This window comes from Chaetomium tenue, assembly GCF_020726465.1.
Source record: "Chaetomium tenue strain MPI-SDFR-AT-0079 chromosome Unknown F5144scaffold_3, whole genome shotgun sequence".
NCBI lineage: Eukaryota > Fungi > Ascomycota > Sordariomycetes > Sordariales > Chaetomiaceae > Chaetomium > Chaetomium tenue.
In genome coordinates this window covers 1,464,519-1,490,362 of record NW_027117331.1, presented here as the reverse complement: position 1 = coordinate 1,490,362, position 25,844 = coordinate 1,464,519, and the positions used below count along the sequence as shown (strand labels likewise).

At 57.0% G+C, this 25,844-nt stretch overlaps 11 protein-coding genes across 11 annotated transcripts; 8 read left to right on the top strand and 3 right to left on the bottom strand.

Annotated features, from left to right (window-relative positions):
* Nucleotides 1-177: 177 nt before the first annotated feature.
* F5144DRAFT_486445 (ribonuclease H-like domain-containing protein) lies at nt 178-1,856 on the top strand (the record flags this gene model as incomplete). Its single annotated transcript, XM_066785550.1, has 3 exons — nt 178-390; nt 762-1,234; nt 1,352-1,856. 3 exons carry the CDS (start codon nt 178-180, stop codon nt 1,854-1,856), a joined length of 1,191 nt encoding a protein of 396 aa, XP_066644540.1.
* A 1,017-nt stretch (nt 1,857-2,873) lies between these two features.
* On the bottom strand, nt 2,874-4,271 carry F5144DRAFT_486128 (CTLH/CRA C-terminal to lish motif domain-containing protein; the record flags this gene model as incomplete). The annotated part of the gene is made up of 2 exons (XM_066785532.1): nt 2,874-4,154; nt 4,221-4,271. 2 exons carry the CDS (start codon nt 4,269-4,271, stop codon nt 2,874-2,876), a joined length of 1,332 nt encoding a protein of 443 aa, XP_066644539.1.
* Nucleotides 4,272-5,459: 1,188 nt separating this feature from the next.
* Nucleotides 5,460-7,834, top strand: F5144DRAFT_172728 (uncharacterized protein). Its single transcript, XM_066782634.1, has 4 exons — nt 5,460-5,662; nt 5,762-5,824; nt 6,383-7,012; nt 7,069-7,834. The coding sequence occupies exons 2-4, from the start codon at nt 5,794-5,796 to the stop codon at nt 7,395-7,397; spliced, it is 990 nt and encodes a 329-aa protein (XP_066644538.1). The 5' UTR covers nt 5,460-5,662; nt 5,762-5,793; the 3' UTR covers nt 7,398-7,834.
* A 737-nt stretch (nt 7,835-8,571) lies between these two features.
* Nucleotides 8,572-10,600, top strand: F5144DRAFT_628314 (aminotransferase class-III-domain-containing protein; the record flags this gene model as incomplete). The annotated part of the gene is made up of 1 exon (XM_066792333.1): nt 8,572-10,600. The coding sequence occupies exon 1, from the start codon at nt 9,071-9,073 to the stop codon at nt 10,598-10,600; it is 1,530 nt and encodes a 509-aa protein (XP_066644537.1). The 5' UTR covers nt 8,572-9,070.
* Nucleotides 10,601-11,363: 763 nt separating this feature from the next.
* Nucleotides 11,364-14,636, bottom strand: F5144DRAFT_172580 (methyltransferase-like protein). Its single transcript, XM_066782633.1, has 3 exons — nt 14,013-14,636; nt 12,344-13,935; nt 11,364-12,295 (listed from the first exon to the last, which is right to left on the bottom strand). Exons 1-3 carry the CDS (start codon nt 14,404-14,406, stop codon nt 11,492-11,494), a joined length of 2,790 nt encoding a protein of 929 aa, XP_066644536.1. The 5' UTR covers nt 14,407-14,636; the 3' UTR covers nt 11,364-11,491.
* Nucleotides 14,637-15,077: 441 nt separating this feature from the next.
* On the top strand, nt 15,078-15,649 carry F5144DRAFT_566846 (uncharacterized protein). The gene has a single exon (XM_066788568.1). The coding sequence runs from the start codon at nt 15,157-15,159 to the stop codon at nt 15,475-15,477; it is 321 nt and encodes a 106-aa protein (XP_066644535.1). The 5' UTR covers nt 15,078-15,156; the 3' UTR covers nt 15,478-15,649.
* Nucleotides 15,650-16,063: 414 nt separating this feature from the next.
* On the top strand, nt 16,064-16,929 carry F5144DRAFT_172305 (uncharacterized protein). The gene has a single exon (XM_066782631.1). The coding sequence runs from the start codon at nt 16,336-16,338 to the stop codon at nt 16,786-16,788; it is 453 nt and encodes a 150-aa protein (XP_066644534.1). The 5' UTR covers nt 16,064-16,335; the 3' UTR covers nt 16,789-16,929.
* Nucleotides 16,930-17,539: 610 nt separating this feature from the next.
* Nucleotides 17,540-19,231, top strand: F5144DRAFT_172118 (uncharacterized protein). The gene is made up of 3 exons (XM_066782629.1): nt 17,540-17,771; nt 17,841-17,955; nt 18,038-19,231. Exons 1-3 carry the CDS (start codon nt 17,742-17,744, stop codon nt 18,880-18,882), a joined length of 990 nt encoding a protein of 329 aa, XP_066644533.1. The 5' UTR covers nt 17,540-17,741; the 3' UTR covers nt 18,883-19,231.
* A 1,199-nt stretch (nt 19,232-20,430) lies between these two features.
* F5144DRAFT_172183 (uncharacterized protein) lies at nt 20,431-21,750 on the bottom strand. Its single transcript, XM_066782630.1, has one exon. It carries the CDS (start codon nt 21,612-21,614, stop codon nt 20,709-20,711), a length of 906 nt encoding a protein of 301 aa, XP_066644532.1. The 5' UTR covers nt 21,615-21,750; the 3' UTR covers nt 20,431-20,708.
* A 798-nt stretch (nt 21,751-22,548) lies between these two features.
* On the top strand, nt 22,549-23,692 carry F5144DRAFT_172110 (uncharacterized protein). The gene is made up of 3 exons (XM_066782628.1): nt 22,549-23,290; nt 23,418-23,529; nt 23,591-23,692. Exons 1-2 carry the CDS (start codon nt 22,794-22,796, stop codon nt 23,515-23,517), a joined length of 597 nt encoding a protein of 198 aa, XP_066644531.1. The 5' UTR covers nt 22,549-22,793; the 3' UTR covers nt 23,518-23,529; nt 23,591-23,692.
* F5144DRAFT_172315 (uncharacterized protein) lies at nt 23,527-25,699 on the top strand. The gene is made up of 2 exons (XM_066782632.1): nt 23,527-23,529; nt 23,591-25,699. Exon 2 carries the CDS (start codon nt 23,807-23,809, stop codon nt 25,247-25,249), a length of 1,443 nt encoding a protein of 480 aa, XP_066644530.1. The 5' UTR covers nt 23,527-23,529; nt 23,591-23,806; the 3' UTR covers nt 25,250-25,699.
* The last annotated feature ends 145 nt before the right edge of the window (nt 25,700-25,844 follow it).

The following is a 25,844-nucleotide window of genomic DNA, read 5'->3' as shown; positions in this document are numbered from 1 at the left end:
CGTAGTTACCTTGTCTCGTCTCGCGATTAGCCAGCATCGCCCAGCATCCGGATTACCACCAACAAGAGGGACGGGAATGGTCCCTTCAAGACCCGATCTTGACACGGCTATTAGGATACGGCCTTCACGATAGGACATAGTAGAGGCAACCCACACTACGGGCGCCGCCACCACGCGATGCCGCCGCTCAACCGGTTCCCGAGTGGGCCCAACACCATCTCCCCCTACCACCAGCAATTCCCCTCCCATGCCCAGCACGCGACGAGCCACCCGCCGCCTATGGGTGCCACCGCAGCATACCTCAACGCCCAAGTCGGCGGGAATCCCTTCGCTGGCAATAGCAATCTGTTAGGCCTGGCTGGGGGCCTCAATACCGGCGCCGGCTTCGGCGTAGGTGCTGACTCGGGCCTCGCTAGCCACGCTGCTCGTATGGGCTTCGCGCACGCTGGCAACCTCCAGCAACACCAACAGTCGCAGCAGCAAGCCCTCCAGCAACAACAACAATCACAGCACTCCCAACATGCCCCTCCCGTCCAGCACCCACAACATGCACAGCAGCAGGGCCATGGCTTGGTGGAACACGCGACACGGGCTGCGCCGAAGGGGCGGATAAGAGAAGTGTGGAAACATAATCTGGCAGAAGAGATCGGGCACCTGCGGGTGCTGATTGAAAGTTATCCGTACATTGCTATGGTGGGTTGATCCTGGGACAAAGCCAGGAGGGTGGGTTATAACGGGCTGCTGACACGAACCCCCGACAGGACACCGAGTTTCCGGGCGTCGTCGCGAGACCGATGGGGGGCTTCCGGGGAAAGAGCGACTACCATTACCAATGTCTTCGCACCAACGTAGACCTGTTGAAAGTGATACAGATCGGCATCGCTCTTTTTAACGAAGACGGCGAGCAACCCCCGGCCCGCCCCAACTCGACCGACTCGGCAGAGCTACGGAGAGCTGGCAGCCAGGCGCCCATGCCTTATGCCTGGCAGTTCAACTTCAAGTTCTCCCTCAAGGAGGACATGTACAACCAGACGTCCATCGAATCCCTGCAGCAGGCAGGCATCGACTTTGCGCTGCTCGAGCGGGACGGCATCGACCCGCACGAGTTCGCGTCCCTCATAATCCCGTCCGGCCTCGTCTGCTTTGAAGATGTCCGCTGGATAAGCTTCCACGGCGGTTACGACTTCGGCTATCTCACCAAGCTGCTGTTTTGCGAACCGCTACCCTGCGACGAGTACGAATTCGACCAGAACATGAAGCGTTACTTCCCCTCCACTTACGATGTTAAGCACCTGATGAAGCACGCTATCAAACTGCATAACAACGGCGCGCTAACCCCCACCGACCCAAGCGCAATCGAGATCATGCAGAAGTTCGAGCAGAAGTCGGGCCTCGAGCACATCGCCGAAACGCTCAAGCTCAAGCGCGTCGGCAGCGCCCACCAGGCCGGCTCCGACAGCCTGCTGACGGGCCGCGTCTTCTTCGAGCTGCGCAAGCGCATCTTCAACGGCGACATCTCGGACGACCATCTCGGCAAGGTCTGGGGTCTCGGCATCCCCGACTTCTCGATGGGCGGCGGCGGCGGCGGCGGCGGCGGTCCCAACCCCTCCAACAACCCGGTCGAGAGCACCCCACCCAGCCACAACCACCACCCCAACGGTGGCCTACAAAACGGCGGCGGCACCCCGAGCACCCCAAACACGGGCAGCGTCGCCCTGGCCGGCACCCCCGCCGCCTCGTCCCACAACACCAACGGCACCGCCAACGTCGGCAACAGCGGCGGCATGGGCCCCATGACGCCTGGTGGGGGAGGCGGCGTGTTTGGGGCGTTTGCGTTTGCGGGGAATGCGCGATAGTGTCGGTTAGTAGTTGTCGAATAGAAGAAGGTTGTGGGGCTGGGGGGAGTGGGGGAGGGAGCGGAGATATATATAAAGATGAAAGACGGGAAAGCTTTTATTTTGCGCGCGTTGTTCTGGGCTTTTTTTCTGGTCTGGCTGCCCTGTCTGTGTGTTGTGCAGTGTTGTGTCCGGTGCGGTAGGCATTTAAAGACCCCTTACTCTGTATCTCGAAAATCGGTTGGTCGGTCGGTCGGTCGGTCGGTGGGACGGATGCAAACAGCGGGAAAGGAAGGGAAAGGAAAGGCTAGGCTGGGCTGGGGCTAGGGCTGGGGCTGGGCTAGGCTTCATATTCTTTTAGGGGGGTATGCCTGTGTGTCCTTTTGTATTGCGGGTTCTGGCTTGCTGCTGCCGCTCTGTCTTCCTCTCGTTTTTTTTCTCTCTCTAACTAGGTACTTACTGCGGGGGAGGAGGGGGGAGATGGGATGGATGGATGGATGGGAATGTGGGTGAGGGGGCTACGGATACCCCGGAAATAGCATATGCGTCCTTCTGACACACACTCCCTCTCTCGCGTTTCGTTGTTGGCATGCCCTGCTTGTTGACTTTGTGTGTGTGTGTCGATGGAGCCCGTATGAATAGCCCCCGCCCTTTCGTCTGGATATCCCTTTCGGGTTGGGAGAGTGCCTAGGGCCAAAGGTGGCGGATATGGCGTCCCAGAAGCATTGTTATTAGGGGATCAGCCTCGTTCAACTTCCAGAGGACTCATCGCTTGTGTTTCTTATGTACTTATCTGAGTGCTAACCACTGGCCCTGTTCGCCTGCGTTCTCGCTGATCCCATCAAACCAACCGGAGTAGAGATAGAAACTCGCGTGCGCCGTACCCCATCAATGCCCACCATGCCCATTCTGCCTCCCGTCCAAGCCCATATTCCCTAGTCATCGTATAAACCAATCCAAAGAGCAACCAAAATTTAACGCCAATAATGCACTCTGCCGTTCCCGAACGCACCCCGCATAAAAGTATCACGATCCTCTTCAGGTGACGAAAACCTTCCTCCCCTCCTCCCCCGAGAACACTTCCCCTGTAACCAAATCCTTAACCTGCCCCGCGGGCAAGCCCGATTTCGCAGCGTACTCGTCCAGTCGGGCCTTACCGTAGACCCTGCCGTTGGGCAGCAGCACCAGGTCCTGCTCGAGAAGGCGGCTCTTGCCGTGGTGGGCGTAGCGCACGCTGCGGGCGAGGGCGTTGAGCTCGGTCGAGCAGATCGGGCAGACGCGCGTGGTGAGCGAAGCCGTGCCATGGTGGTGGTGCGGGACGGCGGTGGAAGTGTTACTGGAGGAGACGGCGGCGGTGGCGGCGGTGGTGGCGGTCCCGTCGCCGGCCCCGTTGACGGGCTGGGATTCTTCGGGTTGGGTTGGTACCTGAAGCTGGGTGCTGTGGCAGGCGGGAGTTTTGAGAGCGGATAGGCCCGAGGAGAGGGCGATGTGTAAGAGGGGAGTCATAGGTAGACCGAGAAGTTTGAGGTGGGCTTCGACGAATGTGTCGGCGAGTTTTTGCCAGCGGGAGGCGCTGTAGAGGGAGGCATATGGTTCGGAGATGGTGCCGGGACGGTAAGCGAGAAGTCCAGCGATGCTGCTTATCTCAACCGGGTAGGTTTCGGTGAACGGTGTGATGTACTTCCTTGCGTGGTGAATGGCCTCCGCCATCTTGGCCGGCGAATCGGTGCGCATCATTTCTATGTACTGCTGGCATCGCAGCAAAAATTCGAGGTTGGACTGCATCTTGCGGAGCTCCTTCTTGTTCTCGTTGCACCAGTTCAGCGCCTCCTGGACGCTGCCGCCCTCGAGAGACTTGCGGATCCTGCTCATGACCACGAAAGTATCAATATCGACGAGATCCCGCATCCCCCGCTCGTCCGCCAGCGCTATTGCAGATGAGTCATAACCGTGCCGGAGCATGTAGTCCACCAAGAGGCGGTCGAGGCGTTGGCGGGACCATGCCTCGTACCGAACGTCGTCAACCGTGTGAAGATCGGCGAGCTCGCGCAGGTGAGCGACGCGAGAGTCCATTTGGCGATACAGCCGGTCCTCCTCCTCGGCGGCGGCCGTCAGCTTGCGCTTCAGGCCTCGCATCTTGACCAGCATCTGGTCCAAGTTCTTGACGGCATCTTGCGGTGAGGCTTTCCCGCTGATCAAGCCATTAGCTGTTTCTTTGACCACATTCTTGACCGAGGTCGAGTCCCACTCGAAGGGATAGTGAACCGAGCGGAAGTTCTTTCGCAGGAGTTCGTATGGCAGTCGCAAACACGGTTGATCCTGGAGGAGGGCTGGGCGTTAGCAAGAGGGCATGCGGCAGAAATCAAGACGATGACGTCGTCTTACAAGAAGCAAGTGATTGTCGTGGTTGATGTTGGCCGCTTCAAGGTCCGCCATGGTTGCAAATCTGCTTGCTCCCAGCCACTTAGGAGATCGAAGGCTTCATGCGGAATATTTTGTACACGAGGTGCTGTTGGACTGCTTTGGGTGCGAGCATGCAGCAACTCGGAGAGGAGTTGAAGCGGATGAAGTTGGCCCAAGGACCAAGGGCCAACTGAACGCCGATTGGGAAAGTTCCCCAGTGGCCAGGAAGGCATGAGGGCAGCTATCCGATTTGTTCTTGGCTTTTGTGATGGGGCCTAGAACATCAGGTTCCCTTTGGCCAAACAAGGCCGAAGCAAAAACCAAGAAAAGAGACAGAATTAAAAGAAACCAAGAAAAGAAAAAAGAGGTAAAGGAAACCGCACAGAATAAATCAGATAAAAGAAATCAAGTAACGCAAAAGGTAGAGTTTGAGCTTCCCAATGGCTTTCCTTTCGTTCCTCTGGTCGAAGGTTTCATCGGCACCGACTGCACTTGGAGTGGGGGGATGAGAACCGCCAACCCTAACCCGCCACTGCCCACAGCAGAGTACGTACTTACCCCCCACCTTTCCATTTCCAGGGTGGCAGTTATTGGTTCCACAGGATGGATTCCCCCCCCCTTCAGCCCCCTCGCTGCCCGCGAACTTACGGACAATACAACAAGGGTGCAAGGCAAGGCAAAGAGAAGAGGGAGACCGAAAGCGCTGAGGTGATGGTTTAGTGGCTCGTGACATGCGCAGGAGGTCCAATCATGTGCCAGGCTGTCTCACTGCTTTCGCGTCATGAGGGGTTGTTGCCAGGTGGGGCAGTGAGAAGAGGAGAGAAGCATGATGATGGTGTCGAGGAATAATGCGCGGCTACTGGAGGGGGAGGCGTCGCATCGTCCTGCCGTCGGCCTGTTGGGGTTGGAAATCTGAGATGGTGGGCAGGGCATGTCCGGGGCAAGCACCTACTTTGTACGAGGGCTGGGAAGGAAAACAGGCCCATGGTGTCTAACTGTTAGAAAATAACAGGAAATATATCAATGATCCAAGGTCATATAATAATCTCAAGCGTTTACTACCCAGAAGTGCCTTTGCAAGATCAACGAGTTCCAACAAAGTCCCCCAAGCTGGTTGGTGGTTTCGCGTCTGTCCAAGGGTCCAACGATTTGGCGCGGGAGAAGAAGATTAAAAAGGCGCCAGTGGAAGGTCGAACCGGGGTGGGTCGTGGTGCTGATCGCTCGTGCATGCAGGCCGAGAAAAGGGTGTTTCGGCAAAGGTGTTGGACCGTGCGCCCTGATCCCTCCATGACCCGCGACTTTGATTAACCTTGACCTCCAGCCTCAGCTCACATGATCTTCCCTCTACTCTCGCGACTCCTCAAACAGCAACCTTCAACAGACACCGAAACACCAAGACATATCCATCGTTCAAGAATAGGTATGTATGCATTCCTAGTGACTATTTATTTCTTTTTTAAATCGATTCGGCGAATTTTGCATCGATTTTCCGGCCCTTCACAGCCCAGGCTAACCTCCCCCAGCTCTTCGTCACGTTTTCGGGCACGTTCTTCACATGACCTCGCTCCTCGACCCAACCACAGAGAGTAAGGAAACCCATCCCCAGGTGCGCATCTCCATCAAGAATGAGCAGGGGCCATATCAATCCAACCCCAACGCAGCCATGTTTGGTGTATAACCACCATGGAATGAGCGGCTGTGGATGCCCTCGATGCGACAAGCTCTGTGCAATTAGTCGCCTCTCGAGTGAGAGAATAGGTGTGCGTGAAGCAAACATCGCTTTCACAGGGTCTGTGATTGCCGTGACTGGCTTACCGTTGCCGATCTGATAATTCGCTCGACGCGCATGTGCTCAAAGGCGAAATCAGATTATTTCCTAAAACCTTCGCTGCACACGGTTTTTTTTAACGCTGATTGCGCGTTATGCGACATTTCGAGATGAACATCGGCCCGAGCAGGCAAACGGGGGTGCGATATCGTCTTGCACCATCGCAACAAGACCGGACAGGACTTTATTGTCGTTGGATGGCCCCAACCAAGTGCCGGGCTACCAACATGATCCTCTACCAACATGATGCTTGATAAACACCCTTGTTGAAATGTTCAATCATATATATTCCTGTGAAAGCTAACCTCATTTCTAGGATTGGCAAACCTACATTCAGCCATGGCCGCGACAGTCAGTGTCCCGCATCCCGATCTACCCGAGGCCACAACAAGCCCCAGTCAGAAGCGGAAGCGGGTGACTGAGTCTGCCTCACCTGACTCGCGCCGCAACAAGCGCGGGGCCCCGGCTGCAGCCATGTCGGTGCCGGACGCCGACACCCAGACTTTCCTCAGCGACACGGTCAGCATCGCCCAAGCCGCCCAAGCCGCCCAGGCCGCCCACGACCATGTCAACGTGGACGACTTCAGCGCTCTTGCCCAGGCCAGCGCTTCTGATCACAACGACACCACTGATGCCTCCAACGCATCAAGTACAGCTGCGGCGGCACTAAACATGTACCCATCACTGCATATTCCGCAGTCGACGGAAGAGGCGTTCGCAAACCAGGCAACGTCAGAGACCCAACATGAAGACAATACCTTCAGCAACCATTCCGTCAGCCAGGCACCTCCGGATGGTCTCCCATTGCCACCGCCCCCTTCGACCATCCAACAACCGCCCTCGAACGGAGTGCAGCAGGAGCAGCGCTACAGTGCTCCACCCAATGCCAAGCCTGCGGTAGGCTCTGAAGAGTGGCACAAGATGCGGAAGGACAACCACAAGGAAGGCAAGTTGCCATTCATCCCTGCTATTCTAAGGCATTCCTTTCTAACAATTCTGCAGTCGAGCGTCGCCGCCGTGAGACCATCAATGAGGGGATTAACGAGCTCGCGAAGATTGTGCCAGGCTGCGAAAAGAACAAGGGGTCCATTCTCCAACGGGCCGTCTCTTTCATCACGCAGCTGAAAGAGAACGAGACTCAAAATATCGAGAAGTGGACGCTGGAGAAGCTGCTTACTGAGCAGGCAATCGCCGAGCTAAGCCAGTCCAATGATAAACTCAAGCTGGAGTGCGACCGCCTCTACAGAGACATGGAGACATGGAAGCAGATCGCGCAGAGCGCCGGCCTGCAGTTACCGCAGCAGAAAGAGGAGTCCGGATCCAGCAGCTAGGCACTTGATGATGCCCATGCTCATTCGGCTGCGAAAGCTGATAGCTGGCTGGCGAGCTTCTCCCCGGCCGCCCTGCGGGAGAAGTTCTGCTCTGGCTTGCAGGAGGTACTCCGCCAGGAGGGGTCTAAGAGGCTGGCCAAGAAGGCAGCCAAGGTGGCCGACTAGACACGGACTTGGGTGTTTTTGCGTCGCCAGGTCAAGGAATACTTGTCTAGTCCTTTGGCCCGCTGGTGGGGTCACCACTTCGGAGTTGTGCGGGGACTGTTCTTGCGGCCGGAGATGTTGTGGTTAGCGACGATGCTTGGCTGAGTATGGCGCCGTGTCTAGGCCGCCTTGTCGAGGGCTTTTGCGATTCTTGAGGGTATACCCGGTGCTGCCCCTCACCATCTCCTATTGTCTCTGTATGGATACGAGAATTCGTTTGCTTTCTGTTTTCGGCGGCTGGCCTTCGGGGCCATTGTTGCAGATGGCGTGTTGGTATCTTTTATTACCCTTCTAGTTCGGTAGATTAGCCCTCGACTGTTTTTGTTTTGTTTGTACTTTCGGTTTTGTGGGAGGCCTTTTTGGCCGCGCTCTTTTCTTTTTGTTGGGAACCAGCGACGATAGCCAGGCGTCGGTCGGTGGTGGGCGTTGGAGGTTTGGCTGGTTGCAGTTGGTGTACACTCTCCTCCGTGGTCTACATGGGACGCTGGGCTGGCCGGTTTTTGATGGGAGGAGAACTCTCCTCTCTATTACATGAGCACAATGAGAAATATTGTTAAGGTCGACGCACATACACCGCTCGTTTGACCCGGACCCATTCGGGATTCTCGTCTAGGCAATCCGTAGCACTCTTTCGGTCTCCTTCGGGATTGCGTTGTTCGGTCTCAGACTTTTACTTAAAATGCACGCCGGGGGTTGGGTGATGGAGCGGCCGAGTGGGCTGATCTCTTCCGATGGCGGGCCGGGCTTTGTCTGTGGCCGCTTCGGATGCAACTGCGTGCTGATAAGAGCGGCGTCCAGACCCCGCCGGACCCCCGGCGGTGGAGGGCAGGTGACTTGTGCGATGGTTTCCGACTGGATGGGCCCGCACCAGGTCAAAACATCCCGATCCGGCATCGTTGGTACCTGAGCTCTGAGCTGTTGGGTTGGATGGGGTTGGATGATGGGAGGACAGCAAACAAGGACCGAAACAACTATCAATATATGCAAAATAATGCAATTGGTATTTTGTATCAGACATGACCACTACAACCGCACTGTGGACAAGCATTGGCTGTTTCTCTGGTGACATGACCATCTCCGTTCTTTTCTACTGACGTAATTGACAACGGCGACCGCGCCTTCCTGGAGCTCTCCCTGTCACACTGCAGCTTCCCCGCACCCGAATCATGGCAACTGAACCCTTGATAGGGCCTAGCCAGGGCCCAATGCACTGAATATAAGCCGGCGATATCCATCAGGGTGCTCCATTAGCATTCCTTGCCTCCTCCAGCCCCCAAGCAACTGGCAATAAAAGAAGGGCAACATCCCGCGGGTGCGTCTTGATCGATTGGCTCATCCGATTACGCGTTGTTCCCCTCAGTTGTGACAGTCGAGCATATTAGCGAGTGGGATAAACGGCAAAGAGGTATCAGGGATATTACAGGTATAGTACCCCCCGAGGTGCTATATACCTAGAAGACGACACCACCATGTCGGCGTGCAGAACGCTCCGGAGCAGCAACGCCCTCCTGCGCGCCGTATCCTCCCCTCTGATCGCCCGGCCCATTGTTGGGTCTCTCGAAGCCCGTCGCCGATTCACTGCTACAACCCGCGCCATGTCGTCCTTCTACCCCTCCTGGGAGCCCGAGGGCCCTTCGGTCAAGACCGATATTCCCGGCCCCAAGTCCAAGGCCGCCATCGCCGAGCTCGACGAGGTCTTTGATACCCGCAGCCTAAACATGCTCACCGACTACACAAAGAGTGTGGGCAACTACATTGCTGACCCGGATGGCAATGTCTTGTTGGATGTATACGCCCAGATTGCCTCCATCCCGCTAGGGTACAACAACCCGGCTCTGCGCAAGGCCGCCCAGAGCGATGACATGATCAACGGCATTATCAACCGACCCGCCCTGGGCAACTTCCCCCCCGCCGAATGGGCCGGGATTCTCAAGACCGGCATCCTCAAGGTCGCCCCGAAGGGACTCAACCAGGTGTTCACCGCCATGGCCGGCTCCGACGCCAACGAGACCGCCTACAAAGCCGCCTTCATGTGGCGCCGCCAGCGCGAGCGAGGCGGGCCCAACGTCGAGTTCACCGAAGAAGAGATGAACTCGGCCATGAACAACCAGCCCCCCGGCGCCTCCCAGCTCTCCATCCTCTCCTTCAAGACGGGCTTCCACGGCCGCCTCTTCGGCTCCCTCTCCACCACCCGCTCCAAACCCATCCACAAGCTCGACATCCCCGCCTTCGACTGGCCCCAGGCCACCTTCCCCCAACTCAAATACCCCCTCGACCAACACGCCGCCGAAAACGCCGCTGCCGAGCGCGCCGCCCTCGACGAGGTCGAGCGCCTCCTCACCACCTACCACGTCCCCCCTTGCGCGGTGGTCGTCGAGCCGATCCAGTCCGAAGGCGGCGACAACCACGCGACGCCGGCCTTCTTCCGCGGGCTGCGCGAGGTGACGCGCAAGCACGGCGTGCTGCTGATCGTGGACGAGGTGCAGACGGGCGTGGGCGCCACCGGCCGCTTCTGGGCGCACGAGCACTGGGACCTCCCCCACCCGCCCGACATGGTCACCTTCAGCAAGAAGGCCCAGACCGCGGGCTACTACTTTGGCGACCCGGCCCTCAGGCCCAACAAGCCCTACCGCCAGTTCAACACGTGGATGGGCGACCCGGCGCGGGCGCTGCTGTTCAGGGCGATTGTGGACGAGGTGGAGAAGCATGATCTGGTGAGGCATACGGAGAGGGTGGGTAATTACTTGTTTGGGAAGCTGGAGGGGCTGGCGGCGAAGTATCCGGGCGAGTTTCAGAACTTGAGGGGGAAGGGCATGGGCACGTTTATTGCCTTTGATAACCCGCGGAGGGACCAGTTCCTGGCGGTGGCGAAGAAGCTGGGGGTGAATATTGGTGGGAGTGGGCAGAGCGCGGTCAGGTTGAGGCCGATGTTGATCTTTGAGGAGAAGCATGCGGATATCTTGGTGGAGGTTTTGGAGAAGATTATTACGTCGTGGTAGTTAAGGGGGTGGTGCGCCGATTTATGCTCAATGAGATCTATGCTCGATGAGTACGAATGTATTCGTGCAAAGGTCCAGCCGGAATATTTCCATCCTCCTAATCCCACACTTGAATATCTTGTCGACCAGGCTGCCTGACCGATCCTTACTTATATATATATACACACACACGTTGGTGGTACATAACCTCGGACATCGGTAACCCCCCACCTGCGCGTGTACCTAACAACAAACGCGCGGGTGGTTGGGACGATATACATGACAAAGACCAACCCACATCACACCAAGCAAATGCAACATGCAACAACAACACCCACAGATGCGACGCCCCCGAAATGCCCCCACACACAGAATGCCAATGCCATTTGCTGCTGGTAACACCGCGGACAACCGCCGCCAAGCAACGGGCCGGAACCAGCAAACACCACCACTACCGCCACCACCCCAACCGAGACAAGAGAAGGAAGAAGGAATGCCACGATAGTTTTGGGGGAGGAAAGAAAGGGCAGATCAAATATATAACCCCGTCTCCGCCTTGCCCTAGAGAGAGAGAAGGGAAACAGCCCCCGTCTAGAAAAAAAAGAGAATATATACCCGGTATCGTATCGTACCCTCCTTCAATAACCCCGCCATGATATGAAACTAATAGGCAGGTAGCCTCGCCTCGCCTCCCAAGTCCTTCCCTGCCCGGCATGATCCTGGGTTCGAATTCCGAACCTGCTTGTCTGCCTGCCTGCCTGCCTGCCTGTTTTGATACCATCAAAGAGAACCCGGGACAATTAAATATATGTATTGTGTGTGCTGTGTGCGTGCGTACGTTTCCCTCGCAGACGCAATCCCCTCCCGCCCCTTGCCTCCCTAGGTAGCACGGAGCAAAGTAAGCGAGGGTTTTTAGTGACCCAGCACTGCCTGCTGCTGCCGTTGCTGCTGCTGTTGCGGCGGCTCGTCCGTGTCCATCATGTCCATAGCACCGCCCATGTCCGACCCGCCGCTCGACCGCCCGCTCGCCGGCGGCGCAGATACGGTGGCAGCGACCGTTCCATTCGTGTGAGCCTTCCCGCCGCCCTCTTCGGCCTGCGCCTCGTCCTCCAGCCGCTGGGCCTCCTCGTTCTCGCGCATGAGCGCTTCTTCTTGCTCGCGCATCGAGCGGTCCTCTTCGGTCGGTGGGGTGTCCGCGGGTGGAGGCGGCGGGGTTGGCGGGGACGGGATGGTGGTTGGTTCGCCTTCGCCTTCGGCGTCGTATTCCTTGACACGCTTGACCGATGGTGTCTCGGATGGGGGGGCACCGGGGGACTCGGCCTGGTCGTCGTGCTCGTCGTCGCCGTCGCGTTTGCGTTTGCGGCCTGCGGAACTGCCCGGGCTGGTGTCGGCTTCCACGTCGGACATTGTTACGTCGTCTTTGGCCGAGCTCGCGGCGTCGCCCGGGGGGCCATCGGAGGTCGGCTTGCTTGGGTTACGGGCCTTCTTCTTCTCATGCTCGGTGTACTTGGCTACGGCGCGGTCGAAAAAGTCGTGGGCATACTTTCGGACCTTCTTCGCCTGTTTGGGTGGGATGGATGTCGGGTCCTCCACTCGGTTGTTCTTGTAATCCGAGGAGACAAGCTTCTTGTTGACCTCCCGGGCGAACTTCTTCAGCTCCTCCTTGGGCAGTTTGCCGTGGAACCTGTCCACCACATGCTTGACGTGAGGGAAAAGCTGGTCTGATTAGCACACGGACATAGCGGCCAACATGGATAGACTCACTGTATTCTCGTAGATCTTCATCTGCTTCTCGAGAGGCAGGGAACGCCATTTGTCCTTCTTGGGCTCGGTCGCCGGCGTGGTAGATCGCTGTGGGGTGTGGCCTGCCGAGTGCCGCGGCGTCGGCTCCTTAGTTAAACTATCAATAATGCTCTGCAGGGCCTTTTGGTCCTGCTGCGCTTTGGCCGACACCTTGGGGGTTTCGATGGCGGGGGTGAGGGGACGCTGCCATTGCGTCTTGCCGGTGGCATCGTAAAAGTAATAGCGGCCGGTCTTGTCGGTGTTGACGAACCAGCCGGCCGGTAGATTGGTTGGCGGTTTCCGGGGCCGCTGTTGGCCGGTGAAGAAATTGGCGTTCCGCTGCGGGATGGTACTGCGGGGTCCTGTCGGGATCACGATGTTGGCGAAGGGATCTGTGGGCTTTGCCGGCTCCTCGCGGTCCTTGTTGCGCCGCTCCTCCTCAAACGAATTGCCGGGGATTGGCCCTGCGTGGTCGTGTTTCTTGCGCGGGATCCGGTAGGCCGTCTCCAATTTACTCCATTCGTCAAGCAATCGTTTCGCAGCGAAGGCGACCTCTTCGTGCGCTGCCGAGGCCAGTGGCTGCACTGCCCCCTCGACCTTGGAATCCGAGATTTTGTTCTTGGTGATCCTCGGAAGCTGGTACAAAATGTCGAGAATTTGCAAGACGACGTTGGTGTCATCCTTGAAGGTGTTGAGCGTGGTCTTCATAATCTGGTAACCGTGCATCCTCACAACTCTATGGCGGAGATGCTCATCCTCGGTGGCCTGAAGTCGGGAAAGCAATTTGACGGCAATCCACTTCTCCTTGCACTGCATGAGTGTTGCCATGACCTTGTTGACGCCGTCCTCGTCCAGTGCGCGGGGTTGCACGCTGTTAACATAATCCTCATCGTCCTCGTGGGCCTTCTTCTTGCGGGGCTTCTTGGCAACCGCCGTATCCCAACTGTCGCCATCGTCGATGCCGAGTGCCTCAATCGTCGCAAGTGGCAGTTTCGTCGCCCGTTCTGTCTGGGTCTTGCCGCCGATGAAACCGACGCAATTGGATTCCCCGCAGTAACAGGGTTGCGGGTCGGCACCGTACCGGTCGACGTTGTAGTTGAAGACCAACTCCTCACCAGCGCGAATGGCGCGGGTGGCAAAGATGCCCATGCGCAGCTTGTCGCCAACCACCCATTTGTCCACGTAGCAGTTCGGATTGCACGAATGGTTGCAAAACCTGCCCAGGTTCCCCTTTTTGGTGGCATCAACAAACTCGCTCTTGGTCAGCGACATGAAATAGAAGTGCTTGATGCCCTCCTTGTCGTACTTTACCGTCCGGTTGCGGAAAGTCGGCTCGTTGATGACTTCGCCCACATACTCAAACACAAAGTCGTTGGCCTGCAAGTCAGCATCTGTCCGTAGCCCGAACCCTTTTTTCTCCGTCTTAATGACCGAGACGTTCGCATATTGCTTGCGCTGGAACCGCTGGTTCTCGCAGCCCTCTCCACAATTGCAGTCGCCCCTGACACACTCAATTTTCGTCGCCCGATTGATGCAGTCTGAATCTTCGCCGCAAGCATGGTTCTGGCCGTCATCTGCGAGGCGGGGGGATTAGTGTGTTTACAGGCGGCATGTCACCCAGGAAAGGGTCATTATTAGGGTGCCAACTTACGCCATTCTTCAGCGCAGTCACAGTCCAGCGCGTCGTGGTCCGACGATCCCATGTTCTTAGAGCCATACAGGCAATCGTTGATCACCTGGAAAGTATCGCAGGCGTCCCCGGTGGCATCGGGGAGATGGTCGAACAGTGGCGGCGGGCCCCGGGGCGGCTTCTGTGACGGCTTGCGCGATAACTTCGGCGCGGTTCCGTTCTCGGGGGCCGATGTGCCGTCGGTGGCAGACTTTGCGTCGTCGGGCGACATGCTGAGTCGGGCGTCGGTTTTGGTGCCGTTCAGGGTGGTGGAATCGCTCGTGTCCTCCCTTTTTAACCTGACCCCATTGGATTTTGCCTTCTCCTCGGTCCCTGGCCCCGCCACCGTGCTCGAAGCACGATTACTTCCCTCCATGGCAACCAAAAGGCGAGCGTAACGCGCGGAGCGGCGAACCGAGGATTAGGGTCGAGATGAAGGTGCGGGTGCGGGCGCGGGCGAAAATGAGCGTTTTGCACGGGAACAAAAAGGGGTGTTGCCGGTAGTGCAGAAAATGAGGTACATGGGGGCAGCGCGAAATGCCGGCGGGAGGTTGTGGGAGAGAGCTGGGGGGGAGTTCGCGGGAGAAGAAAGACGGAGGCGATAGATGGGAGGAAGCTATTCTGCTGCGCGCCTCGGAGCATGCGACATGGCACTGGCAACGCCAAAATCGACAGGCGGGTCCAAAGAGATCTAAAGCGCAAACAGAGGCCACCGGTTCCACCGCATCCCGAGACTAAACAGTTTGATGCTTTTTGTCCTTCATAGCAGGACGAATCCCTATTCCACGGCCGATTACCAATTGAAGTTGTGGTGCTGGATTTGCTGTATTCTCAAGGATGGCGTCTCATGTCTGGGCTTTCGACATGGGTCCAGCGCGACGCCAATCCCACTTGCCTCCGATATTCAGAGGTGGAGCCAAGCCTCCCGACAAGAGCCCCACTAGTTGGCCGGTCCGATCATGTTCCGCCTCGGCGCCTCGGCATCCCGACAAAGGCACCTTTCATCCTCAGCAACGAAAGCTTGATTGAGGGGTCAAGTAGGTAATTCAAGAACAAGGTTGCACAGTACCCCGTTTATCGTTTATCATAGGCATGGGCCAATATCATTCACTAGGTAGTTGATCCCATGCATTCAACCTCTTGGGGCACTTACCTTGCGTTTGTTTGGTTTCTGCTACCGCGAGTTGATGGGCTTACGAATATTCAAATTACCTATCCCCTCTATGATGCTTTTTCTTTGTCTCAGCAAGTTCCCGTCAAGACAAACCCACAAAAGCAATCAGCCCAGCTCCCAATAAAGTATTCCATAGCGGGGTTTCGAACCAGCTCGCTTGGGTCGGAGAAAATTCCACGGTGGTTCCGTCATTCATGCCATCTCCCTCGGAACCTTGCAGGCGGATCGGAGCGGTGTGCATGGATTGGCAACCGGGAACGATGTCTGGCATAACGGCATAACGGTCCAGTCCAAAACCGCCCTTTATATAGCTTGTAACCCGAAGGAACCTGGAAATAGTCGCCGTGGTCCCGGTGCCAGCTCATCGTGCAGGAGACGGGTGGAGCGGAGCCCAAGGCAAGCCCAAAGGCATTTAAAGACTTGAGAGGGCTCCTTGTTGCCGACGATTTCAGGAAAAACTCCACACGTTTCATACAGCATACCATGATGCTGGTGAAAAACATCCCCAAGCCACCTAAACAGCATGGACCCACCGCGATTAAGCGTTGCGGCTCTTCCACGAGAACGAATCGATCTCTCGAAGGCCTGTCTGATGCTCGACTAGCACTCCGGTTGCTATCATTGGTGAGGAATCCTCACCGATGCGGCCAATGGGCCGCCTGAACGGGCCGCTCCTACCTCAGGCCTGGTGGGTACCTACCCCCTTCTGACCTCCAGCGCCGGCAGAGCCAATTGCGCTGAGTCTTTGAAAAAGCATCGACTTCACCTGTTAGTCTCTTCGTGCAACAGCCAGAGATACCCAGTCGAGGCCCGCAGACGATGTCTCGGCCGTGGCTAGAGATGTCAACAAACCAAGGCAGGTGCGGACCGAAGATTGGGCTCTTGATCAGGCCGAAATCTGAGGGGGCACCTTCCCCAGACTGCCGTACCCTATCATCGCAGGGCAGGCGCGCTGGGGGGTCACATGTGCAGCTGCACGTCGCTTCAAGGTGCAGATGGCCCGCCCATTCATCAACCGACGCTGTCTGCAGAGCTGCATGGATCCAGCAAGTCGCGAGCCGCTGATGCCCTCCTTCCGGCCTGCAGCAGAGCTGGGCAGTCGCTTGCCGTCTTTGGAGGACGAAATCGGACATGCCCTCTCCACGCACGTCTCCAGTCTTGGAAGGCGTCTTGTTTGTTTCAGTCCGGATCACCCGCGGTGCTCACTCGCCTCAACGGTCGGTGGGGAACAAGCCGCACGCATCCAAAGACGAGATCGCGGAGGTTTGGCCGTCCGTCTTGGATGGAGCGAGCCGGAAAACTCGCGCGCTCGCCGAGAGCCGTGCGGAGGATCCATTCCTGGCATCCATGGATGACGGTGGTGCTTTCGGGTTGAACCAAACAGGACAGCAATCGCTCCCACCCCTCTCCCATCGGGCGCTCGCTGGTCAAACAGATCAAACAGACCGCCAGAATAGTGTGCTTGACGGACGACTGGTCTTTTCGGTCTCTGACTCGTCGACAATTTTCTCACGCACGAAGACAGGCTGGGTTGATGTCCACACCACCTCGCCCCGGCCCGGCCGCACGCTATTAGCCACCTGAGCAGTCAAGTGATCTTCTGGGCTGCAGCTGCATGGTCTGTGAGACACCCAAACGGACCCAAAAAAAATTACAGAGGGGCAGAAATACGCGACAGCCATGGCGGGCCAAAGACATGGGAGTTTTGGGGCGGCTGATCATATGCCACATTTGGGTGGTTGATTCAAGAGAAAGCGTGGCGATGATTCAGGGTTGCCTCGTGCATCTCTTGTCCTGATGCAGGAGAGGAAAAAAGGGGGGGAGGAGAGAGCAAGTTGCTAGGCTGCTGCTAACTGACTAGGTCCATGCTCAGGAATCAAACACCCGACTCGACTAAGGTGTGGGCCGGGGCGCCGAAAGCTTGGGGCAAGCCACCAGGAAGTGCAGGCCGGGCAGGCAGGGTCAGTGGGTTTCGGTGGGACACTGGTCGCTTGTTTGCAATTGTTCAGGCCATCTCCGCACCGGAAGACGCGCGCTTCGGACGGCTCGCGTGTCTTTGCCGCCCTTTGCCAGATCCGCCCATGACTTGTCAACCACTCGAATTCCCGGCGTGCGAGCTTCCTGAAGTTTGACCCCCGATGTTGTCTTTACCCCGGGCGGCACTCCTGCGCTGACGGTCTCGCCCTCGGCGGATCTCGACATTCATTAATTCCCTAATTAGTCCATCTTTCAGTCATTCCAGCTTCCTTTCCTTTCGCCGATGCAGCACGCGCGCGCTGTGGGCAATCAGCAGACTCGTTCCAAGCTTCTTCCATCATAAACAGTGGCCTTGCCCTACCTGTTACGGCTTCGCCACTGCACCTGCTGTTGCTGTCACAACCAGACCCGAATCTCGAATCACGAGCGGCCTCCTCTTTTCGCCGACTCATCTCATCCGCGCCTTCTCAAATGACCAACTACCACACGCTTATGACGGCACGCTTCTTTACTTTATCGCCTTTCTTCTCTCCCGTGGCACTGGGGAACCGATCCTAGCCATGGAGTCTGTCCTTAATGATACCGAAAAGGTACGTTACCACACGTCGCTCAACCCCCGCTTCTGTCTGCCCTTCATGAATCTTACCTATGACGTGCAGCGCTTCATTCTCGCCGAGATGATCAAGCTCAGCGATGTTGATGTCGGGGTTCTCATTCACTTGGTCAAATCGCACGATATTCAACCAAAGTGGATGTATATGCAGCTCCCTGGAGGTAAGCGGTGTTGCCCGTGACTGCCATGTCGAGATACCGAGCTCGGTAACGAAAACGGCCCCTTCCTAACTTGCCATCGCAGGGCGCAACATGAGTCAATGTCTCCATGCGGCAGAGGCCATGTTCAACACGCCGATGCCGCCGCCCTTGATATCGCCGCTAAAGCGGCCTTCACTGGGCGAACTTTCCGATTACGGCCCTAATAAAAGGCAGGCTCTTGCGTCCCCGGGCGAGGTGTCGCCGCGCGGGTTTCCGCCTGGACCCAGCAGCCAGCCTGCTCCAGGGACGCAGCCAGTGAACATCCAACCACGTCCTAACGGCTTTCCGCCGGGCCTTCCAGCCCCTTCTCCGTCTGTATCGGCTACTCCGTACAATCCAGCCCCGAAAGCTCGCAAACGTGGACGTCCTCCGAAGTCGACACAGAGCACGTGGCAGGTGTCAACTTACCAGAACATCACGCCCGCTCCGCACCCGCCTTCACCCGCGTTCGCTCCTCAACCGCACAGCCCGCATTTGCCGCCTCCCGCAGCGCAGCAGTCTCCAATTCAAGGACAGCCCGATCCAAAGCGGGCCAAGAAAGGGCTGCCCGAGATTGCGCCCCGGCCACCGCAGGGCCCGCCAACGGCAGAGCCGGCCGCGATGCTGCCAGGGGTGCCAGGCGCAGCATTGGAGTATCAGAAATGGCGGGAAGAGACCTCCCGCCGCGACTACTACCAACTTCACACCTTCGAGCCTCCGCCGCGAGAACGCCCCGCGTCATTCGCACCCATTTTGCCTCGACCGCGGAGCCCGCTACCGCCCCCGAGAGAGTTGCCACGCGGCGCATCGACGGAACCACGACACTTCGCGGCGACCCCTCCGCCGAGCGCCCCAGAGCCAGTGAGGAACGACAGCCAAACAACGACGACGGGGCCCATACAAACATGATTTGGCCTGCCTGAAGGTCCGCGGCAGCGCTCCTTTTTTTTTTCCTTCCATTTGACCGACCTATACCCACAGTATACAAAGACAGTTGTCTTCATGTCCGTCCTTTCATTTCACAGGAGCGATATATTACGTTTCCCTTGCATATCGGAGATTTTACTTCACAGCTTGACGCCCGGAAGCACACGGGCACGACGGCATGGCGGCACGACAGAACGACAGGACGAGCATGAAAACAAAGTAACGGCCGAGTAACCACCATCTACAATTTCTTCAACGTACCTTATGCCGTACGACACGGACGAACTGCCCTACCTTTTTTTACTATATCAAGATTTCTTCAGGCTTTTATGATTGGTGTATAATGACACGAGCCAGTGTTCGGCAGAGTGGCAGATATAGTGTTGACTGTCCAGCTGGGGCCAGAGGAGGGTAAAAGGGGCGCGGGTTGGTGTTGTAAGATAACTGTACCGAGATCAAGGAGGGGGCTGGATCATCACGGGCGAGGGGCTAGTATGGTAATTGTAATGCATATTGGCAGAGAGACCTTTCAAAGTCTCGCATTGGTGCGCCGGTCCATCCTACGTCAAGAGTTGGGGATCTACGCATTCTGACCTATCAAACCCAACAATTTGTCGACCTATGGCTGTTGCAATCCACCTGTAGTTCCTGTGTCAGACTGATTACTTGTTAGGAGAGAATGATAATAATATTTCCCCCTAGTAGTAATGGGACTGTTGGAATATTATTCAGACGTCACCGGTTCCCCTTCACCGAGCCCCGGACTTCCTCCAGAGGAATCGATTTAAACTCGGCGTTTCTAATCATCATCTTTGACATGTGGTGGGCAAGCCGCTATAACAGACCGAACGCCCCTTAAAGACAGACATAATGTGCCCATACATTTACTTAGTATCTATTTTCCGGTTTTTGTTCGCGCCACGTTTTGTCTGGTTAGGTAGGTACCAAAGCACCTCCGGGAAGATGACCGGACACCGAAGACATCCTAGAAGCTCAAGGATTTGAGTAGAGAACATGGGGCAAAAGAAACTAAATGGGGCAAAACTACTCTATAGCAAGACTATCCCTATGTTCCCCGGAACCCACAACATGCGTTTTGGGACAGCAGAGGTTGAATCAGACTACACGTTTAGTTGGGCGTCAGTTCGGGTCACATGACTTGACTCGTGAATGGCTGCCTCGGAGCATCGACGCCTCTGGAACGCATCATCAACAGCTTCGGTGGATAACTAGCTCCAGGGCCGGGCTATAGCAGATGAAACTATACTATGCCGACGAGCCGGCGTTGCCAGGCCACCAACATGCCTGCTGTTTTGCTCCGGCCGGTGAGTTCCCTCCGAGATTGACCACGGAGATGACCCTGGAGTTAGGCCCCAAGTTAAACACCTAGGGCTTCGGCGATGGCTCTGTCGCGGAGCCGGCGGAACAACACTACTCCATCTCTCTGTCATCAACACCCACTGACAGTGGAGTTTTAAATTTCAGTTCGAAGCGGGCCCACTGCGAGCACAGAAGTTTGAGGCCGCAAACCCAGCCGAAAAGAAAAATTAAAACCCACGCTAGGGGAAGCCGAAGCCGAAGCCGTGAGCAATGACCACCTCACGCCCAAGGCTGAGGCCCAATATGGGAGTTGCGTCTGCCTCGGAGCATCACAGGCCCGTCTCTTTTGGAACCGAAGTGAATGGCGGCGGCCCGAGACCGGACACGTCCGCGCGCTCTCCTTCCCAAAGCAGCGCTGCGATTCCGAGAGCCAGATCTCTCTTCCAGCCCGTCGCCAGCCGGTAATGTAACGATGATGAGAAATAGCCTCACAAGCTCCACGACGAATCATGGTTCGGACCACAACCGGGCAGGTTCCGGCGACGTCCAGACCGCGAGCGAGCGGAGCACGCACTGCGAGAGAGAAACCGAAAGAAATGCCTCAGGCTGGCAGGCTGGTAGGCCGCCAGGCTCAACATCATCGTGTCGTCAGCAGCTGACAGCGACAAGGACCTGGCCCGTCGGCAGCTGCAGGGCGGGAAATGAATTGTGGGAGGGGAGGAGGGGGCGTGTCTGCATGTCAGACCACCGACAGAAAAAAAAAACTCTGCGGGAAAGAAACCGATGGAGGCCATCATTGGTGGCTTGGGGTCTGTGTGTCCCCCGGAAACACTCCGACCAAGGGTTGCGAAATTGCCTCCTTCGCACTGGACTCCCGACGGGAGAGCGGGCGGTTCGGAAGAGGATTTCTTTCTTGGGAGCGGGAGAGGGGTGAATTGGCGAATCAAGGGTGATACGTGTGCGGCTGAGTCACTGCTGCTGCTGCGGCGGCGTTGTCTGAACCTTGGGACGCGTTGAATCCCCCCGCGATTGCTGGGCTGTCTGCCTATCTGGCTGTCCGGATCACCTGTCTTCGTAGCGTACAATCGGGGGGTTTCGATGTCTCGTCCCAACTGCCGTTCAACCTTTTTGCAACTGCCGCAAAGAGAACCTCGAGCCGAGCGCAAAAGGCTGTGAAACTCGCTATTTCTGGAAGGTTGAGCCGTTGGATCTGCCCTAACCAGGTGGCAGTCAGCCCGGTGTGGGGCCGCATCGGTACCTGCGTCAGCGTAACCGACGCTAATCCCGAGCGGGTGGTGTACAGTTGGCCTTGTTTCACCATTCGCCGGGTCGCACTGTGGTGAGAGGAAAGGTCGGTTCTCAGACCTCTTCTGCTGCTTCCCATCCCTGGTCATGTTGACTGATCCCAGAGCTGGGGAGCGTTCTTTGTCCGAGCAACAAGCTTTAGTCTTTTTTTTCCTCGGATTTCCCGAAATCAAAAATTATCCCAGTTGCGATGACAGATCAGGGTTGATGACACGGTACTTATTTCGTAGTAGTGCACTGTTTCGAATTAGGTTCTCCACATCGATCGAGTTGGTCTCTTGGCATCTCTTGACCGGTGTTTCTGGAAGGAAAGAGGGAAGATCCATGGATCGAGGCTGTTGTTGACGGAGCTGTTTCCAAATCAAGTCGCGGGATGTTTGGTGCGGCACAAAGCATGTTTGTGAGGAGTTGAGACCCAACGGGAAAAATCAAAACAATCACATGTTTGAGGGGTCAACCTGGGACGGACGATAAGAGAGTTTGCGTACATCTGTACACAGTACTGCCGAAGCAGTGGAGCCGAGGCAGCTCTGCTTTCAAAGAAGAAAAATCGAGGCTCAGATTCTGCGCGCATTGCTGGAGAACGACAAATGAAGAAGGAGGGTGTTCCAGTTAATATACGCGCAGTATCCGACAGGTGGGAGCTGACGCAGAGGACCTCCTGTGCACCCACCACGATTTGTTTCTTGCATGAAAAATGGGATGGTTTGTCCGACGCGGCGTCGGTAGTCGATGGAAAGTTGATGGTGCGGCTTCGTCTCTCGTTGGCTATTATCATGCTTCGTGGAACTGTTGGATGGATGTGTGGTATCCAATCCTGTCCTCCATACTCCAATGGGTACGAAATGATACCTGGGTTGGTAGATAACGTCACCAACTGGTCGAAATCCGCCTGTCGTGGTCGGGACAAACCAGGCACACCTCAATTCTGATTGGAGTGATTAGGGAAATCCGACCCAGCAACTCCGTCCTTGGACAATCGAGATCGGGACTAACACACAAACAAATAATCGCCTGAAGCACTGTTGGGTGTCAAGGGAGCTTGTTGACTCGCAAGCGACAGCGAGATGAGGCCTCGCCATCAACAAACAGTGTGCTCTCGCATCGTGGTGGATCGGTCCCGATCTCTCCTCCCTTGCTTCTTTCACAAGCGTCCTCGCTTCGCCGGACGCCTGGAATCCCCTTGTCTCAGTCGGGACCCGAGCGGGATTTGAGCACGCAACCCAAGCAAGGGGTTACCCCTGTCTTGGGCCCGCCACTCCGTCCCAATGTCACTCACACCCCTTCCAGTGTCCACAACCATGTTGTCCCAGCACGCCCAGCAAGGCACAGCATCCCAACCTGCAGGTTCGGGGCTGGACGAACAACACTGGCCCCCTCGGAGGAGGGCTCCACGCGATCCGGACGCGTCGTTTCTTGTGTCTGCCTTTGCTACATTTACCCGGGGAGCCCACATCCAGGCCGCTGGGCGAACCCCAGTTTTTGTTTTCGTCGAAATCTCATCATTGTTATTCTCTCAGGTCATTCGTTTCCTCACTCCTCTCTTCACAAACCGTAACGGAAAAGGTATCCTTCGTTTTAGCCTCATTCCCTACCTGAGAGAACCTATCTGTCAGCTGTCAGCACAACGCCGCACACATATCAGACGGAATACACAACCCCGAAATATTGGACGGCCTGATACCACGGTCACCAAAACCCACAGCCTTACCTTCTTTCGACTTCGGCCTTCCCCATCCAACCATTCGTTTAGGAACTCCCGCGTGTAAGCCAACGCCGGGTTTCCTCCGCTTTACAAGACGGCAGAAGTCTTGGAATGCCATTGTCTCGGCGCCAGACCCAGTGACCCAGTCGCATGAACACGGCTGCTAAACAGCACCCCGCATATATAGGCGAAGCCCAGCAACACTTGTTGACCGGGGAGCTTCCTTCTCCTTACACGCCATCATTGGGATCGTTCGTCTGCTTCTCTTCCGCCATCGACCAGAGTAACGTCGGACCTTAGCGCTTACCGGCCCTGCGGATCAGGAGCTCGAAGACACTCTCCGGCCGGCGAAGACAGCAGGGCGCAAGCCGGGACTTGCAGGCATTGTAATCCTAGGACGGGCAACCGGGCTTTGGAGAAAGAGTATTGTTGTTGTTTGGGTTTGTGAGGGGAAAGGAACGGGTGGAGAAGTCAGCATCAGGGCGAACATTCCAGACGGTTGATAAATCCGTCCCACCAAAATCGATTCGACCAGGCCGGTTTTTTTTTTTGCGGCATTCTAGTAAGCCCGGAGATATGGCGATTTCCCGCACAGTCCCAGCCGCGCTGGGCGCGGTTGCATTCTTACCGACAACCGCCATCCTAGGCATCCACATTATCCTTGCTCGGTCACCCGCGGATCGAGCCTCGTCAGTGAGGACAACGGGTATTGTTGCGGCGCTTTTCGAAGCCGTCATCTTTGTTGCGGTGCCATTTCTCAGTCTCTCGCACCTCGTGCCATGGGCCCCGAGTTCGCGTTGGAAAGTGTTCAGGAGGGTATGGTTCGACGCGGGCTTAGCGTTGTGCACAGTTGCCACGGTTGTATCGATATCGAATATCGTCTGCCTCAGTAAGGTTGTTGATGATCCTTTGAGCACTATTTTGGGGTGGGGGGTAGGGGAGTTCCTGGTAGGAGCCTCGGTTGCGCTGGGGCTGGCGTTTGCGACACAACTCGTCTTTTTCATTTTCCACTTTCTCGCTGGGAGAGCACTCGGGAGTCGCCCTGAAGGATCGGCCCAAACCGAACTGGGCAACAAACTGGGCCCTCGTATCAAAACGGTCCCGTATCACGAGACAACCCCGACCTCGGGCAAGGACCGCGGGAGTGCCTCTTTCGATTCCCCTACACCCCCCGGGTCAAGCGGCGACCGTTCGGGGATGGAGACCATCAACTCGACTCGGTCTTCCCTCTCACACGCCATCCGACCCATCACGTCCAAGACACGCTTGTTGTCTCTCAGCCGCCGGTCCTCCCACCGGCCTACTTCTCTCGACTTGCCCGCCGCGCAAGACCGTCAGTCCCGCTCGACCGAAGCCGGCTTTGACTCCTGGGACACGTCCGCCGTGGACCCGGAGACCCGCCAGACAGTCTTGGAATCCTCGTCACCGCCGCACAGCCGCTTCCTCGAGACCATCCCCGCCAGCCCAACCACCAGCCGGAGTCCCAGCCCCGGCACCGCGCTGGACATCCTCGAGCCACCGCGGGCGAAACGGCGGAGCCGCAGCTACAGCCCCGTGTCGACGCGGGCGATCCAGGCGCAGCGGGTGGCCTTCACGCAGCAGGAATCAAACAGCGAAGCGCACATCCACCCGCTGTTCCGGTCTGACTCGCCCGCGCCGCCGAGCGCCACGCCGGGCACGGTGGTGGTCGCGGCGCCGAATGCCGGCCAGGTCATCTCGGACAAGCACAGCATCCGCAGCATCCAGAGCATCCGCCGCCTGCGCAGCGAGAGCCTCCCGCCCGTGCCCGGGCCCAGCCCGCTCAGCCGCGCCGGCTCGTGCGAGTCGTTCGCTCGTCGGAGGGCGGACAGCAGCTCGCCGGAGCTGCGCGAGGAGGACGAGGTCGAGGCTGTGGTGGCGGGTGCTGCTGCGGCGGCGGCGGCGGCGGTGGATACGGAGCGCAAGATGACACCGCCGATTCCGGATTACATCCTCAATGCTGGGTCGACTTCGAGTTTGGCTACTTCACAAAAGCCTTAAGGTCGACTCGCAAGAGTTGCCCGAAGCGCCTCGGCGTGATCTTGAAATCAACGGTTCCAGAGGATTTGATGAGTTATGACCATGATGCTATGGGACCAGCACAAGGTCTATAGGAATCTGCCTTTCTTTTGTCTTTGAGTTTTGGGGTGATCGGTCGAGCCAAGGCCTCGAGGTTTGGGAGCAAGATACCAAATGATGATTGATGCTTAGCGAGGCGTTGGATTAAGACGGGAAAACGGGAAAGGGGCAAGGAATGGGAAGGGCATTTTTGTCGCTCGACAATGTCCTGGAGTTTGAAGGGTTAGAATAGACAACTTTGGTTCAACCAACCGCCGCCGATTGGGCAACTACGAATACCATGTCGGTATCCATCTACACACCTTTTCTCTGCATGAACTCGTGGAACAAAGTGGGAAAGCGAAAGATTGAGTGAAGAACGGGAGGCTACATGTTATCCGGAGGTCCGTTTCATCCATGGATATCATTGGTCACTGTGCACCGTCTCAAACCACTATGGATCAGATCTGATTCGTCGCGAGTCGATCGGTGACGGCGATGTTGTGTTGGCGTTGAGAAATAGGGTTGGCTTGGCGGG